Here is a 15,314-nt window from a genome sequence, read left to right as displayed (position 1 = left end):
TTTGCACCGAAACCCAAGGAGAGGTGTCCTAAGGCAGAGCCAGCCTGCGTGCCCAGCACCCTCGGGCCGTGCTGTCCTGCAGCCCCTGGTGCCGGTGGCCATAGAGGGACCGCTGTTGCCATCTGCTGGCTCAGCTGCACAGGAGCAGCAAGTTCTGCGCTCAGCCTTTGGGAAATGGGCTGTCATGAGTGTGTCTGGACCCTGCTGCGTTACCCACAGCCCTTGTCACTCCTGCGCTGGGCCGCGGGTGGACGTCACACCCTGCTGACTGATCCATTGGTCTCCCAGCAGCATCTGCTTGTTCAGCGGGTATTTCAGGAGGCAGGATCGGTGGCCCGTTCCCATCCCGTCTTGGGCTGCCCTGTTCCTCACGCCTTTCTTTGCACTGCCTCTGCGACAGCGTCTGTCCTGCCTTCCCCGCAGGTTTGAAGCCTTGGCCTCTTCAGGGCAATACACTCGCTGCCCTGGAGCCTCCGCGAAGCTCTTCTCGACAGCGCTCCTTCCTTGTAAAGATGAACATTTCCACTGCTGATTACAACTGTCATGTGCTTGTTCCTCCTCTGGGCTTGCCTTTAATTATTTCCTTTCTCTTTTGAGTTCTTGGCAAGTCTCCACGGCTGGGAACGCATCGCTGCCGTAGCAAGTGCCCCGGGAACGCAGGGCCCTGCTCATCTGCCCTGGCCAACCTGTCTGCCAACAGCCACGGCGAGAGCTGTGGGTTCCCGGTCTCCATCCCCGGTGCCCCCAGCCGGCCCCCAAAGCTGCCACTTGCTGCGCAGGAGCGGTGGGGCTGTGCCAGCATAATCGGTGGCAGCTTGCTCGGGCGTTGCTTGGAGCATGAGGCTACTTTTGTAGCTCTATTATCTTTTTTGACAATTAGCACTAGTTAGGAGCCACAGGGAATACATGCCGCAAGTAGCGGGAAGCCCAGTTAAGCACATCTCGCTGCTTATCTAAGCCCAGTTAAACAGGTCTCCTGTGACACAGCCCTACAGCTGGTAGCATAACTGATAATGCACCAAAGATGATGTCTAGTGTGGATACTGCTTCTCTTTGTGACGGATAGCCCGGGAGGTTTCCGCTCAGCGGCTGTGTGTTTTAGAGCAAGAAGAGGGCTGCTCGCCCCAGCCCGGGTTAGCCCAGCCATCTCCGCAGCAGAGCAGGCTGCAGGGGCGTGAAGCCGTGGAGAGTCCTGGTAGCGCCTCGATCCCGGAGGCAGCCCTGCGGCGAGCCAAGCGGGACACTTGCCTTGCCGGGGACCACTCCGCGTTTTGCTCTCGGAGGAAGCCGGCGCGAAGGCAGGGCTGTGCGGCTGGGCCTGACCACACATGTCGATCTCAGGATGGGGGAGCAAGTGAGACGCTGTTTTCTCTGGCCCAGGAAGACAGCGATGCGTGTTTGTTTTCCGTGATATCTCTTGCACAGCGTTTGTTATGCTTGTCGAGCATTTCAGGAGATAAAATGACCTAAAAGGAGATTATTTTATCTTAAATTAAGCTGTCAGTTTATCCTTGACTTCTGCCTGTCTGCACTAGTAGGATGGCCTTCTCCGAGTCCATAGGGATGCCTCAGCTGGAAAATGAGAATATTGGGGGGGGGGATTTGCTGCAGTTTCAGGTCTAATCTGCTTTTATAACAGCAACTCGAGGCTGTTCTCCCTCCTGCGTAGTACTAGCTCCCATCGCTACGTACTGGCTGGAGCGGCCGGTAGCGAATGTACCACTTTGCTTCCCGGGGCGCGCTCCGCTCTGACTGGGGGGCCGGGGCTGTTCTTCTCTGCTGCAGGCTGGTGGAAGAGTTCATGCTGCTCGCGAACATGGCCGTGGCCCATCAGATCTACCGCTCCTTCCCCGAGCAGGCCCTGCTGCGCCGCCACCCGCCGCCCCAGAGCAAGCTGCTCAACGACCTCGTGGAGTTCTGCGACCAAGTGGGCCTCGACGTGGACTTCAGCAGCGCCGGGGCCCTGCACGTGAGCGCACCAGGGACGTGGGGGCGAGGGGCGGGCAGCGGTGTGGCTGCGTTGCGCTCGCAGCAGCGGGGGGTTTATTCCCTGCATTGCGCCCCCTGCTCTTTTTGGGGTGAGGTCTGGGGGCAGCAGCAGATGCAGGGAATGTGCTGGGTTCCCCAGCACTGCTGGTGGGGAAGGAGCAGTCCCCTGACATGGGGCGCAGAGTGAGTGTGATCCCTGAGGCAGCACAGAGGCTTTCGGGACACAGAAGAGCGCAACTCTTCACTGTCTCCTTAGCCCCTTGGGTGGAAAGTGCAGGATGTCTCCTAAGGCCCGCGGGAGCCAGCCCCTCTGGCTAGGCTGCTCTGTCCTCCGGCCTGTAAGGGCCGTGTGTCGGCTGTGCAGAGGCAGGGCGATGCTCTTTAGGGCTTACAAAACTATTGGAGCTTCAAGGCGCACATATGAGGGGTAGTGGAGAGGCTGCCATCTCTCCAATCCCTGCAGCCCAGGTGGGAGAAGACTGCTGCCGAGGAAAGGGAAGGGAGGAGAGGGTCCAAAAGCCAGTCAGGCCTTTGCAGCTTTCAGGACGAACAGCAGCAGTGCAGTCGCCCCAGCCTCTGCCCAGGCAAGGTGGACAGCTAGTCCGTACCGAAATGAAACACCTGCCTTCCCAGCGCTTGACTCCACTGCACTGGGCAAGGGTAGCCCAGCCTGTCCCGGCTGGCTGTACTGTGCCCAAAGCTCAGAGCAGGGTCTGGGAGACCTTGAAGGTGACCCAAGTTACTGCTCTCCCTGTGAAGCAGGGCAATAGGAAGCATGTCCCAGGACAGGGCACTCCCTGGGCATCCAGATTTCCTTTCCCTGCCTTTGCAGGAGGTCCTGGGCCAGTCGCTTGCTCTGTATCGCAGGAAAAGTAGCCCTGAAAGGGGATGTTTCTGTCTGGGCTGCTGAAGGCCTCAGGGTGGGAAGGGTGGGGAATGGAGACTGGGAAGGACTGGAGAGCGGTGCTGGGAAAGGTCAGATGCAGCCAGTGCGGGAGGTATCGAACCGATCCTCTCCTGAGCATGTCCTGAGACTGAACTCGAGCTGAACAGCACTGCACAGGTTCCAGGATTTTCTTTCCCCACTGCCCCGGACTGTGGATAATCCTCCATTAATCCTATCCCCGCTGGCCTCCCTCATACCACTCCATCAGCTGGGACTGCTTTCCCCTCTTGCTGGCTGTGCTGAGGCTAAGTCAGCAGATGCAGGACTGTGCACTCAGCTTCTCTTCTGCACTTTGAACTCTCTCATCTTTTCCTCGCTGCTAGCCCCGGGCAGTGACCTCTCGTATCTGCATCTCCCCGGAGTCCTGTTAGTCCATGCACTGAAGCTCTCAGTGTCTGGACAGGAGCCAGGCACAGGTCAGGGAGAGGGCTTACGGGTGTGCCTGCGTGCTGCACGTCTGGGGACAGAGCCAGCGGTCTCTGTGCCCTCTGCGCTCGCTGCATTTGACCCTAGGAGGTGGGTCAGCACTTGGCAGTGCTGTGCGCGCAATCTTGCCAGGGTGAGCTGGCTGCTGCAGCCAGAACCCAGCTCCACACGCACTTTCTGCACTTTTCAAGGGGATTTGCAGGGAAAAGAGCAATTTGCTCTGACAAGCTGCCTGTTTGTCCCAGTAAGGTCTGTCTGGGTCCCCTGGCCACCACTGCTTGCCAACACTGAAATCTCTCTTTTCTCTTCCAGAAAAGCTTAAATGAAACATTTGGTACTGACAGATACTCCGAAGCCAGGAAAGAAGTGCTGACCAACATGTTCTCCAGGCCCATGCAGGTAAGGATGGCACCGTGCTGTCAGACACGTCTGGTTGTAGCTGCCTGCTGTGACTCCATCTTCACCCATGGGGTCCCTCTGCATTGTTGTAGCTGGTTGTTACGTAAAGGGAGGATGAATGGACACTGAACATGGTGTTGTGGGGCTCCCAGCGGCTCCCACGCAGTGTTTCAACCCCATGCTGAATTCCTGGTGCAGCAGAGCTTTGCTGGGTGAGCCTTCCCATCCCAACCCTACAATTACCACTTGGGGTGTTTCACACTTCAAGTTGTGTACAGGGTATGTTGGCAGACTCACAGGGACCCAGCCTGCTCCACAAGTAGCTGGTGACAGACTCCAGGGCTTGCGTTCATGCCAGCTCCTCAAGTCATAGTATCCAAACTGGTTTCTTGTGCAAAGAAGGAATAAGGAGTCAGGACGATGCAGGGTTGTGCAACTGGTCATGAAGTGCAGTCTGGCCCTCAGGCTCATGCTCTTATAAGCAATGATGCTCTGAAAACCCTTGGTTTCCCTCCAAGCCAAGAGACCTTCTGTGAAAGTCTCTGTGATGGAGTCTTGTGCTGCTCACACTGATTGCTGTGTTTGATGCGTCTGCAGCTCAGGACACTTATTTGGGTGCTTATCAACATCAAAAAAAGTTTATATGAAACATCTGTGTTTTTACATTTGCATCGGGGCACAACACAGCCTCTTCTGAGGGAATTCCTACCCCACAGGGAGAAGGAGCATGTTCCTGAAATGGTCTCTCTGCTGTGGCCTGCTTATCGCTGCAGGAATGAATTATCTTCCTAACATCGCTCATTTGACTGTCACTCTTCTAATTAGCTCATTTGCTCCATTTACTCATTAGCAGTTGCCTGAAGTCCTGCTGTACTTTTGTGGCTTAATGCTTGTTTGCAAGTGGATTTGGGGGCGGAAGCCATGTGGTAAAATGTGTTTAGCTCAGTAGTGCTGCTTCCCAAAGAGCAGGCAGCATTCTCTGGAGTGCACCGTGTTGCCCCACATAACGATCCTGTGTCCTGCTTTGGCTTGCCCTAGTCCCTTCTGTCTCCTCTTCCTTTTCTGAAGGAAGGTGCTGATGGGTGAATGCAGTGGTGGCATACCATCCTCAGAAGGTCAGGGTGCGCTTGTGTTCAGGTGTGCTGTGCTAAAGCAGTCCACTCCTGCCTGCAAACGTGCTGTCTGTGCACACTCAACATTGCAACCTGCAGAAGCAATGGGCCCAGTTTACTGCTGAGCTCCTGTTGGCCCTGCAGGCCAGCCTGTCTCTGGGTGGTGAGTGGCGTTCCCTTCAGCATTTCCTGGCAGGATGGTGCAGATATGTGTGATGGGATACTCTCGTTGTTGAGAATGGTGTGTGAACCAGAAGAAGTTGAAATCCATTTTGATCCTAGGATGAGCTTATGCAATCGACCATCAGCTGAATCATTGCTGAGCTTGTAAATGAAATTTCAGACTTGCTAAAAGCCACCAGCCAGGTGAACGCACACACCCTCCCACCTTCAGGGTCATTTTGTGATGTGATCCAGCACACACATGCAGCAGTGTGTACATTTGACCTACGATTTGTCGGGAAGGATCACAGAGCTGCTGAGGTGAGAGATGTCAGTGTTGTTCTCTGCACTCTCTGTTTGTCCCCTGATCACACTCGCTGCGTGCTGGGCCAGCAGGTGAATGGCCACAGCTTGCCAAAATCCTGAGCAGTTTAGATTCGCACCGTTGTTCCTACTGCTAAATGCAGAGGATGGGTAGTGCAAACCCCTGTCAGTGCCCCTAGGAAAGGACGGAGTGCTACCAAGTGGAAAGAGCTTTCCCTGGGAGGACAACTTTTTACTGTCTGCCACTTGTCCCAGTACAGACAGAGCAGATGGAAGTCACCCCCATCCTGCCCATCTGCCTGGGCGTCGCAGTCAGAGCGCAGCTCTGAGCGCTGGCAGCTGCAGAGCAAGGCCACGCACCAGACAAGGGCGCCGTGCCGGTGTCGAGGGCTGGGCTGTCGCTCTGACAGATGGTGTCTAGAGACCATCTAGGCCCAGGGCGCTGAGGAATGACCCTTATCCCTGCACACATTTCAGGTCTCAGTGATAAAGCTTGCATTTCAGGAACAAGGTTGCAGACAAATCAGCCAAAACAAGCTGTCCCTAGCCATGCTCACACCAAGTGACCATCTTCCATCTTTGCTGTATATTGGTGGTCAAGACATCAACCTCTTGGAGACAGAGGGAGCTGGGGAGCAACTGGTAACGTGTGTCTGCAGGAGCGCTTGGATTACCATGCCAGGAGTTTCGTAACAGATGAAGGAGCAGTGACATATCATTTTTCAGGGGCTCAGTCACTCGGGGATTCAATCTGTCTGTAAGAGCAAAGTCGGCCCTGGTTGGTTGGGGCTTATTTATTTCCAGGCTCCTTGCATTTCTCCTGGGGACTGCAGCAGTCAGACCCCGAGGATTTGAGACCACTTGTCAGTTGAAGCTGTTAATGAGAAAACATCTGCTTTACATCAGGCTGGTGTCACTGGTGCTATCATGGTGGCAAGGGCAGCTATCAGAGAGGTGTCAGACTGGACTCCTTGCATTATGTAACTTTGCCACAGCTGAAGAAGTATTTTTGCAATGATAACTAAGCTGTTTCCAACCTCTGTGAGGGTCACGACCTGCCAACAGGGCATCAAAAGGGGTCCTGGACCCAAAAGCAGCTGAGTTTGGTCAGCACATCCATCTAGAAGAAGTTGCCCAGACAACAGCAAGCAGTATGAGACATTTGGCATCTTGGTAACTTGAAAGATGGGGGGTTGCCTTGTGCTCCTGGACACAGGGGAAGATATGAGCCCTTCCTTGTGGCTTTCTCTTATAACGACTTTGATCTAAGTCAACCTTGCACCATCAGACTTGCATGCTCTGCTGTCAAGCCTGGATGCCCCTCTCTACCTGCCTGGCACTGCAGGGACCTTCCTTCACTAGCCAGGCATCCTCCTGCCCAGGAGCCTGCCTTCAGTACCCATAAACCCCCCTGTAATGTTATGCTTTCTGTAAGCACAAGACACTCATCTTCTCCTGCGCCAGCCTCCAAAGCGAGGAAGCCCAGTGCTGGGAGCTTAGCGTGTCTCCCTGCGCAACCGCGCAGAGCCTTGTTCAGTGGGAGCTGAGCTAATTGAGTGGAGATCGTACTTTGTGGAGTCCATCAGAAACAATTTAGTTCTGGGTTGTGGAAATTGGCAGCCATCAGAGCTCCTATCCCAGCTCTTGGGTCTCATAATAAGGCTGGGACCGATGCTGCATTTTTTAACCTGCTCTATTTACTTGCCCGGATCAGTGCGTTGCTGCTCAGCAGGAGCTGGCTGTGCTGCTGGGCTGGAGAGCGGAGGAGACAGCTGCCCAAACCGTGTATCCCAGGACAGCTCTGTAATCAGAGCCAGCTACTCCTGTTGTTTTTAAATCTTTTGCTCTTATTTTTAAACGAGTTCATTCAATTGCCACTGTGCCATGACCCCACTGCAACCCCTCTGACCTGCCCACCCTCCTCTCCCCGCTTGGGCTCTGGCCCTGTTGTTTTCCCAGCCCTGAGGGCTGGTGTTTCACAGATGTAAAAATAAAAGCTGTAACATGTGTGATAACAGGGGTGGCGCAGCCAAGCGAGGTTTCCATTGAAGAGGCTGCTGGGAAGCACGGGGCCAGCGCAGGCCGGGTGTTGATGTAGCTGGGTCGTCCAGCCGCTCGGCTTCCCAGCTGCTGCTGTGGAAGGAGCAGTGGGGATCGCAGCGGGGCTGGCTCCTCTTCGGAGGCAAGCGGATGAGCTGCTCGTCCTGGCCGCTGGTGCTCTCCAAGAAGGGATGATCGGTGTGCAGAAGCTGCGGCCTCACCCAGGACCAGAAAAGAGCCTGGGGCGGGATCTGCTTTGGGTTCCTGCTTGTCAGGAGAGCATCCGTCGTCACAGGCATGAGACAGGCTGGGCTCTCCCCTTCCCATCTGCTCCTCTGCAGAAAGCAGTTGGGTGGCGAACGGGCCCCAAAACCTGAGCAGATTTAAGAGGCTGCTTAAACCCAAGCATGATGTGAAAGTCAGTGCAGTCCTTGGGGCTACCTGGAGCAAAGTCTCCCCAGGTGCTGGGCACTGCAAGGGGAGCACAGGGCATGCGGACCAACCGGTAGCTTGGCAGCCAGGAGCTCCCTGCAGACAAATTTACCCCCTTCCCTGTTTACCTGGCTGCTGCAGCACTTGCCTTGTGTCTGTGCAGCCCGAACGGGGCAGTGGGTGGAGGACCATCAGCTGCTTGGCTTGGAGCAGCTGGGATCCCCTGTTAGCCCCTCTCGCAGACACAGATCTCTGCAGGCTTGTGCAGAGACCTGCCACCATCTCTCCATCTTGCTCCTCCAGGAAGGTGTGGCAGGACAGCACAGCTGGGAGCATAAGGACGAGCAGGCTGATGTGTCATCAGCAATGCCGGGCCAGCATCTCTTAGGACAGAAACAGATCCGTGCCATGGCTCAGGGGTAGGAGGACAAGTTCTCCGCAGCACTGTGAAACCCTCCTGGCTCTCGATGCCCAGCAGAGCTGCTGCACATGAGGATCCAGGAAGGTTTGCATCCATGCTCACACCCTTCCCTTGCTTCTCACCACTTTCAGATGGCTCTGTACTTCTGCACTGGAGTCCTGGAGGACGAGACCCTCTTCCACCACTATGCCCTCAACGTGCCCTTCTACACGCACTTCACCTCACCCATCCGCCGCTATGCAGATATCATCGTGCACCGACTCCTCTCTGCCTCACTCGGTGAGTGCTGTGGGGCCACTCTGTGCCATGTGTCCAGCACCCACCACTGCATGGCAGCTCCAGGCACTGTGAGGGGAGGAGGCAGCTCTGCCTGGCACTGGCAGGACTCTTGGGTTCCTACCTTGCCCACCACAGCTGCAGGATGCTTGGAGTCTGCTTTCCACATGGGCAGCTCCCTGGCATGGTGTTGCCCTCGACCTGGCAGGGGGACAGGGGAGAGCTGGGCATCAACGTCCAGGCTGCTATGGGGCAGCTCTGGAGTGGGAGGGAGCATGGGCCCTTCACCATCGCCTGTCTCTCTCCCAGGCACCAGCTGTCCCATCAAGATGGAGAAGGACGCCATCCAGCAACAGGCAGACCACTGCAACGACCGGAAGATGGCTTCCAAGAGGGTGCAGGAGCTCAGTGCTGACCTCTTCTTTGCCATCTTTGTTAGGGTAAGAGCTGCAAATTCCCCAAGGCACCTCTGGGTTTCCCCATGAAGGCCCAGCCTAGACCATCACAGGGCAGTGGCCTGTGTGGCTGCTTGGCTCCCCAGCTGGGCCTGGGGAAAGGCAAACGGAGAGGGGACACAGCCACCGTCACCAGTAGAGCTCCTGGGAACCCAAGACATTGGCATAGTGCTGAGATGGGGCTCTCCATGGGGACAGCTGAATGTGGGGTGCTGGTGTAGTGACAGCACTGTTTCTTGGCAGGAGTGTGGTCCGCTGGAGTCAGAGGCCATGGTGATGGGTGTCCTGAATGAGGCCTTTGACGTCCTGGTGCTGAAGTTTGGAGTGCAGAAGCGCATTTACTGCAATGTAAGTGCCTCACCCTAACTGCCTGTCTCACACGCCAATGCTGCCTCACCGGAGACAGCCGCAGCAAAATTGGCAACACCCTGGGTTGTTGGAGCAGGCAGTGGGTGTCCTGGTGCTCCTCTGGGTGAGCCCCGCTGCCCCAGAGCTGCTCCTGAGCCGGGCCAGCCAGAGGGGTGGGAGCCAAGGGACAGGGTGAGGGAGCTACAGCCTCTGGGAAGAGAGTCCAGGCAGAAACGCCCGTGTTGGCTCTGCCTGGTGTTTCCCCAGCCTGCTGCTGGCAGAGCGCGAGGAACCAGAGAGGTCTGGAGCAGCCCAGTCTCTGAGACCAGGTTCTCCCCACTATGTTTTGTGGGTTATCTAGTCCAGGTAAAAGGAAATAAAGGCAAGTTTGCGGGGACAGAGATGAACACAGGTCTAAAATGAGGAAAGGGAACAAAGCTGGTTTTCATTTCATTTAATCACACAGTATATCTAGGGCCATGACAGCTCCGCTGTAGGCCAGCACCTGCAGTTAGTGACAGCATCTTCTCTTAATAACCTGGTTATACGGCTGGCAATGACATCTTTAAACAGGACATATAGCGTGATGTATGGGCAGTTTGTGTATCATAGCAGCCCCTGATTTACGTGCTCAGCTCAGACTCCTGGGCTGCTGCACCCTGGCTGTTGTAGAGCTGCAGAGGACTTTATGCAGTGTGCTGGGCAAAAGCAGCGTCATCCCCATCCGCAGTCAAAGTGGGGGACAGTGGGGTGGGGGGACGTCGCTGGGGGAGCAGAGCAGGGGGTGCCGGGGGCACAGGCTGTTCCCAACGCGCTCCCTTCCCGCAGGCACTGCCCTTGCTGGGCTTCCAGTTCCAGAAGGTGGGGAGGAAGCCGGAGCTGACGCTCCTGTGGGAGCCCGAGAGGCCGGAGCAGGAGGCTGTGTCCCAGGTAAGGCTGCGGGAAGGGCTCACAGCACTGGAGGCAGGGGTGGAGGCTGCGTCCGACATGTGGATCCCATGCTCTCCACAAGGCTGGATCTGGGAGGCCTGATCACCTCCCAGGCTGTGGGGTCCCGCTGCCCCTCCTCAGCAAGCCTGACCTTGGCCTTTCCCCTCCCGGCAGGGCTTACACCCAGCCCTGCTCCATCCCGTGGCTGGCCTGTGCCTGACCCCTCCGTGGCCTTCAGACTCTGCCTTGCCTGCTGTGTGCACTGCCTCCCAATTTAGTTTCTTTCATGAATTTAATTAACATGCTGTTTACTTCCCTCTTCCAGATCATCAATTAAGATGTTAAATAAGATCAGGCCTAAGGCAGCTCCTGTCTAGGCCCTTCCCCTTATTCTGGCATTTCTTTCCCCCCTCAGTGGCATGGCCCTTCCATCAGGTTTCCATCTGTGTGACAGGGCTGAGGCCCAATTAGGAGGAATTTTTTTAAGTCAAACTTCCTGTGTTGTGGTGTCAAACAGTTTAACATCATCTGGATATCTCTCTCTTGTGTCTCTGTCATATATTAACTCGGTAACTCAATCAAAGGGAGCAATCACATTTGTCTGGCTTGATTAAGTGGTGCCTCTTTGCCAACTTTTGTCTGGTGTTGCTGTAAAACCACAGCTGTGTTGATTGCTGGTGATCTCTGCTTGGTGCCTGGTGGGGACAGGAAGTTTCAATCCAAACCTGTCCCTGCACGGATCCATGCTCTGGACAGGTCTGAGTTTGAACCCCATCTCCTATGCCCAGCAAAACCCATCCTTGCTTCTGATTATGGCTGCAGACCACCAGGTGCAGAGCCAGGTGTCAGCTCTGGCCGGACCCGCAGGCTCTCCACGCAGGGCTGGATGAAAGGGACTCTCAACACAGGGCCAGGCTGACTCTTCCAGCTGATATGATGTATGTCCTGGGAAATCCCTTCCTTTCCAAGGGAGATCTTGCAGGCTCGGAGGAGTCGGAGTCAGCAGAGCTCCTCAGCTGCTGAAGGCCTTTCTGCAGGACTGGCCTCCCTTTGGAGCTGAGCTTTCCTTTCTAATCTTGCTTGACTCAGGGAAGCCCCCTGCACATATCCCGAAGTGGCCTTGGTTCCTCCTTTCCTACAGGAGCTGGTATCACTTACACTCTAGCAGGGACATGCATGAAAAATGATGCCCCAGCGTGAGCAGGGCCCATTTTGGTTAAGTAAACATTTGGTGATGGAGGAAACTCCTCCACGAATCCTCCACACCTCCTAAGAAAACACTGGAGCCCTCTCCTGGGAGCACGCTCTGAGCTGTCCTCTGAGCCAACAGATCCCTGAGTCAATAAATCTCCAACCCCGGGACCAGCCAGACCCTCCGAGAGTTGTGCTGAACCAGCGAGAAATGTCACTCTGACGTCCCGTGGTGCAGAGCACCCCTTCTCCCCGCCTGGCCTCCGCACTTGACGTCCGCTTCCCAGTTTGGCTGAACCCAGCCAGCAGTGGGAACATCTGGGAAGGCTGTTTGCGGAAAGCCGTGCAGCGTGCTGGGGTCTGGGCTGGCCAGCCCTGCTGTGGAGAGGAGGTGTGGGCCCCTGCCCCACACATTAGCCCCCCATCCCTCCCCCAGCTCCAGGATGTTGTCAGGATATTAGCAATCATTACTCAGGGCTTGAATCTGAAGTGGATCTAAGAGTCAAAGGGTTCGATGTGGGATCAGGCTGTTCCCTGGCAGTTCAGCGAAGGAATGAGGCAGGATCCCTGCAGGAGAGCCATGGTGGAGGCATGGTCCTCATTTGACTCCTCCAGGCTTGGGGGCCTGCCCCATGGTCAGCCCCCATGCACATGCTGGGGCAGGCAGGGGGCTGGTTGCTGCTGCAGCAGGGTCCTGTTTGAGCTGGCCAGCCTGGCAGCTGTCTGGGGAGCTGTCTGCAAAAGGATTTCCCCGTAGCTTGCTTGTCGCTGGCCACTTTGATACATTTAAGTCTTAATGAGATTGTCCTGCTCTGAATGGTTAATCTGGACTGGCAGGAGCTGGATGAGCTGGGAAGGATTTGACAAGGTTACCCTGGGTGGCTCCACGCCTGCTTCTCCTTCATAACAGCCCTGAGCAGATGGCCCCATTGGAGCGCTGCTGCAGAGCAAGACTTGGGGAGGTGGTCCTAGATAACGCAGATATCAAGAAAAGAGGCTGATCCTGCAAATGCCAGGCCATGGCCCTGCAGTAGTCCCCATGGCCTGTTCACGGCCACAAACCTGTTGGAGTTTGGGATTTAAAGGAGCAGGCACTCCCAAAGGCAGTGGTGATGCTGTTGAGCTGAGCTGAGCTGGCTGGGATGTGGCTGCCTCTTTCTCCCTCTCTGGGTGGAGAAAATCCTGTGACCTCTGCAGAAGAGGCTGCAGGCAGCCCCTTCCCTGATGTCCCAGCCAGCCCGTTAGCTGTTGTGAGTAGATCTGATCGATGCCTCAGGTTTCTAATCTGCACAATTGCATGCACAGATTCATTCAGAGGGCAGGGGAGGCAGTGGCAGGCAGCAGTGCATTCCTGAGCAGGAGGAATTGATTTTCTGGAGTCTTTATTCCCTTGTGTCTCATCCGATATGCTCCCTGCCCGGGTCCCCTCTTGCTATACAGTCAGGAGAGGTCATTACCTCATTGTGGGGATGCTGAGAAAATGTCTAAGATCATTTGGAAAACCCTTCTCATGGCTGCTCTGCTTTGGCGCTTTGCCAAGTTACTTTATTAAGTGATGTTCTGCATTTTCTGGATGGAAATGAGACACAGACGGGCTTTAGGGGAGACTGGGACCTAAAGCCAAGGGCACAATCTCCCACCCTCCTTCTGTGACCATGCAGAGAAGAAGACCAGGGGCCTGATCAGGCTGGTGTAAGTGCGGATGTAGTTTGTAAGGCTCATTTCAGTTGGTTTGGTTTCCCTGGTCGGCTTGGTGGCACAGCCCAGACACGGCTGGGTCTGCCCTGCGGTGTCACCCTTGAAGAAGCTGTGCAGGCAAATAGGAGCCACAGTGGCGCAGACCTGCTCCGGTCCCAGCCCTGTGAGCACCCTCCATCCCAGCAGAGCTGTTTTAAGCTGTCCTGCTCCCTTGCCCTGGTCCTTGGGGGATGTTGCAGCAGAGGCAGCCAAAGCCAGCATGGCTCTAACCAAACCCCAGGTGGTGCCAACCCACCTGAGAAACCCCCTTCTCTCTCTCTCTGCCCCCACTGAAGGTGATCACCATTTTCACGCTGGTGGAGGTCACGCTGAAGTCGGATGGTGTCCCGCTCAGGTACAGCGCCGTGATCAAGAGACCGGGCTCAGAGAAGTGAGTGCGTCTGGCCTCCACTTGCTCCCTGCTGCCAGCAGTTTGTCACCACCCAGGCCTTACATGCCGCACTGACACCCATGGGGGATGGAGAGGACTGACAAGGAGTTCAGGGTTTTGATTTTTAAACCAACGTCATTTTATTTCTGGTTTGGATTTTAACTTGGCCTGTCAGACTGGGAGCACGGCTCAGGGCCTGAACCTGCCCCTGGACAGAGCATTTCTACTCTCAGATATTTTTAGCTTTGCTTTTTTTTTTTTTTTAAGGCAGCGGGTGACCATCCCTTGCCACCTTGGGTGCCTGCGGCAGGGGCTGAGCGGGGACATGCATCCCCTGGGAGAAGAGAGGGGCTGCCACGCTTTATGCTCGGCTCCATGTTCCTGGGTGGGTTGACGTGGGAGGAGGCCGAGGGGCCGTGCAAGAGGGTTTCGTGCTGGGTTGCATATCATGTAATAAAAGCCGGGTCAGCAGCCACATGGGGGACTGCGTGCAGGTTTTATTTTGTCTCCTCCATGTTCCCCAGCCAGGAATCCTAGCAATAACTCATTTCCCGGGCAGCCCTGTGCCTTCCCCTGCTTGCTGCTGCCCAGGCGGTTGTGAAATCCAAGCCGCGTCGCCTGCCTCCCCCCAGCCCCGTATTTGCTCAGCCGCAGGGTGTGTGGGGGGGAATCAGGTAGACGTGTGCTCCCAACTCGTGCTCCAGCAGCTAATCCCTCAGTCTGATCCTTTACCAGGAGCCTCTGGGTGTCTGCTCCAGCTGCTCGCACCTTGGCCTCCAGCCTAATCCCGCTCAGGGACCCTCCTGCCGGAGATGGGGCTGTCCCAGGCTCTGGGTCCGCCCCAGGGCTGCACTTTGCCGGCCACAGAGAGGGCCTGTTTTGGCATTCACGCACAGATCATCCCGGGACACCGAAAAACACGTGCCACATCCTCGTTTCTCTCTTCCACTCAAGAGAGCAAGCGTCCAGCCCTTCACCCAGGACCATTCCCATCTGCCTGTCCCCGTGTCCCCCGTCTGCTTTGTCCCACACCAGCCCTCATGCCCAGCTGCCACCAGAGCTGATGCTCACCATGGTCCCAGGCTGGCACTAGGCTGCAGCATGGGCACGTGGGTGAGAGGAGACCAAGTCCTTCCCAACAAGCAAGAACAGGTCTTTGACTCCCTTCGGTCATTTCCCTTTCTTCCTGGCTCAGGCACCTCCTGGCAGGCCTCTGTGCCAGCCTGGCCCGGGGTGAAGGCAGCCTGGAAACATGGTGTCATGGAGCAGGCTGGGCTCTCCCTCTGTGGAGGGCAGGATCCAGCCCCTTTTGGGGCACTCAAGGCAGCCTGGGGAGCTGTAGTCACGTCCAGTGGGGACGGCCCTTCACAGGGTGCTTAGCCCTGCTGTCAGGATGTCCTTGGGGATGAAAAACTCGCTGCCTCGCTTCATCATCCCTGCAGGGCCAAGCAACCATGAGCGAGGGCTGATGGAGGGATTGACTTCTGGCATGAGGGGGTGGATCCATCACGCCAGGCAGGGAGAGGAGCACAGGGGCCGTGCTTCACTCTGGCTTGTTCATGGTGACAAATGTGGCTTCAGCATAGATGCCTCTGCCCTTTGCAGCAATGAGGAACTGGTCAAACCAGACTGCCCTGCTCAGGAACAGGTTTTTGGCTCTGTGATGATTCAGGGCTGTCTACAACACATTCCCCGAGAGCCGGTGATCTGGAAAAGCTCTCATGGTCACCAGCAG

General features: G+C 56.1%; 1 protein-coding gene across 7 annotated transcripts in view; it reads left to right on the top strand.

The window, feature by feature from the left end:
• Window positions 1–14,054, top strand: part of DIS3L2 (DIS3 like 3'-5' exoribonuclease 2) — a 203,533-nt gene extending 189,479 nt beyond the window's left edge. For all 7 annotated transcript variants that reach the window (XM_064516730.1, XM_064516733.1, XM_064516734.1 and 4 more), the window contains 7 exons: window positions 1,786–1,969; window positions 3,674–3,760; window positions 8,383–8,530; window positions 8,837–8,967; window positions 9,226–9,330; window positions 10,159–10,260; window positions 13,485–14,054. In XM_064516730.1, coding sequence (XP_064372800.1) covers window positions 1,786–1,969; window positions 3,674–3,760; window positions 8,383–8,530; window positions 8,837–8,967; window positions 9,226–9,330; window positions 10,159–10,260; window positions 13,485–13,583 — 856 coding nt within the window. In that variant the 3' untranslated portion in view covers window positions 13,584–14,054. The remainder of the gene's footprint in view (window positions 1–1,785; window positions 1,970–3,673; window positions 3,761–8,382; window positions 8,531–8,836; window positions 8,968–9,225; window positions 9,331–10,158; window positions 10,261–13,484) is intronic.
• Window positions 14,055–15,314: the final 1,260 nt, after the last annotated feature.

The sequence above is a fragment of the Dromaius novaehollandiae genome, chromosome 9 (genome assembly GCF_036370855.1).
Source record: "Dromaius novaehollandiae isolate bDroNov1 chromosome 9, bDroNov1.hap1, whole genome shotgun sequence".
Classification (NCBI taxonomy): Eukaryota; Metazoa; Chordata; class Aves; order Casuariiformes; family Dromaiidae; genus Dromaius; species Dromaius novaehollandiae.
This window is presented reverse-complemented; position numbering and strand designations above follow the sequence as displayed.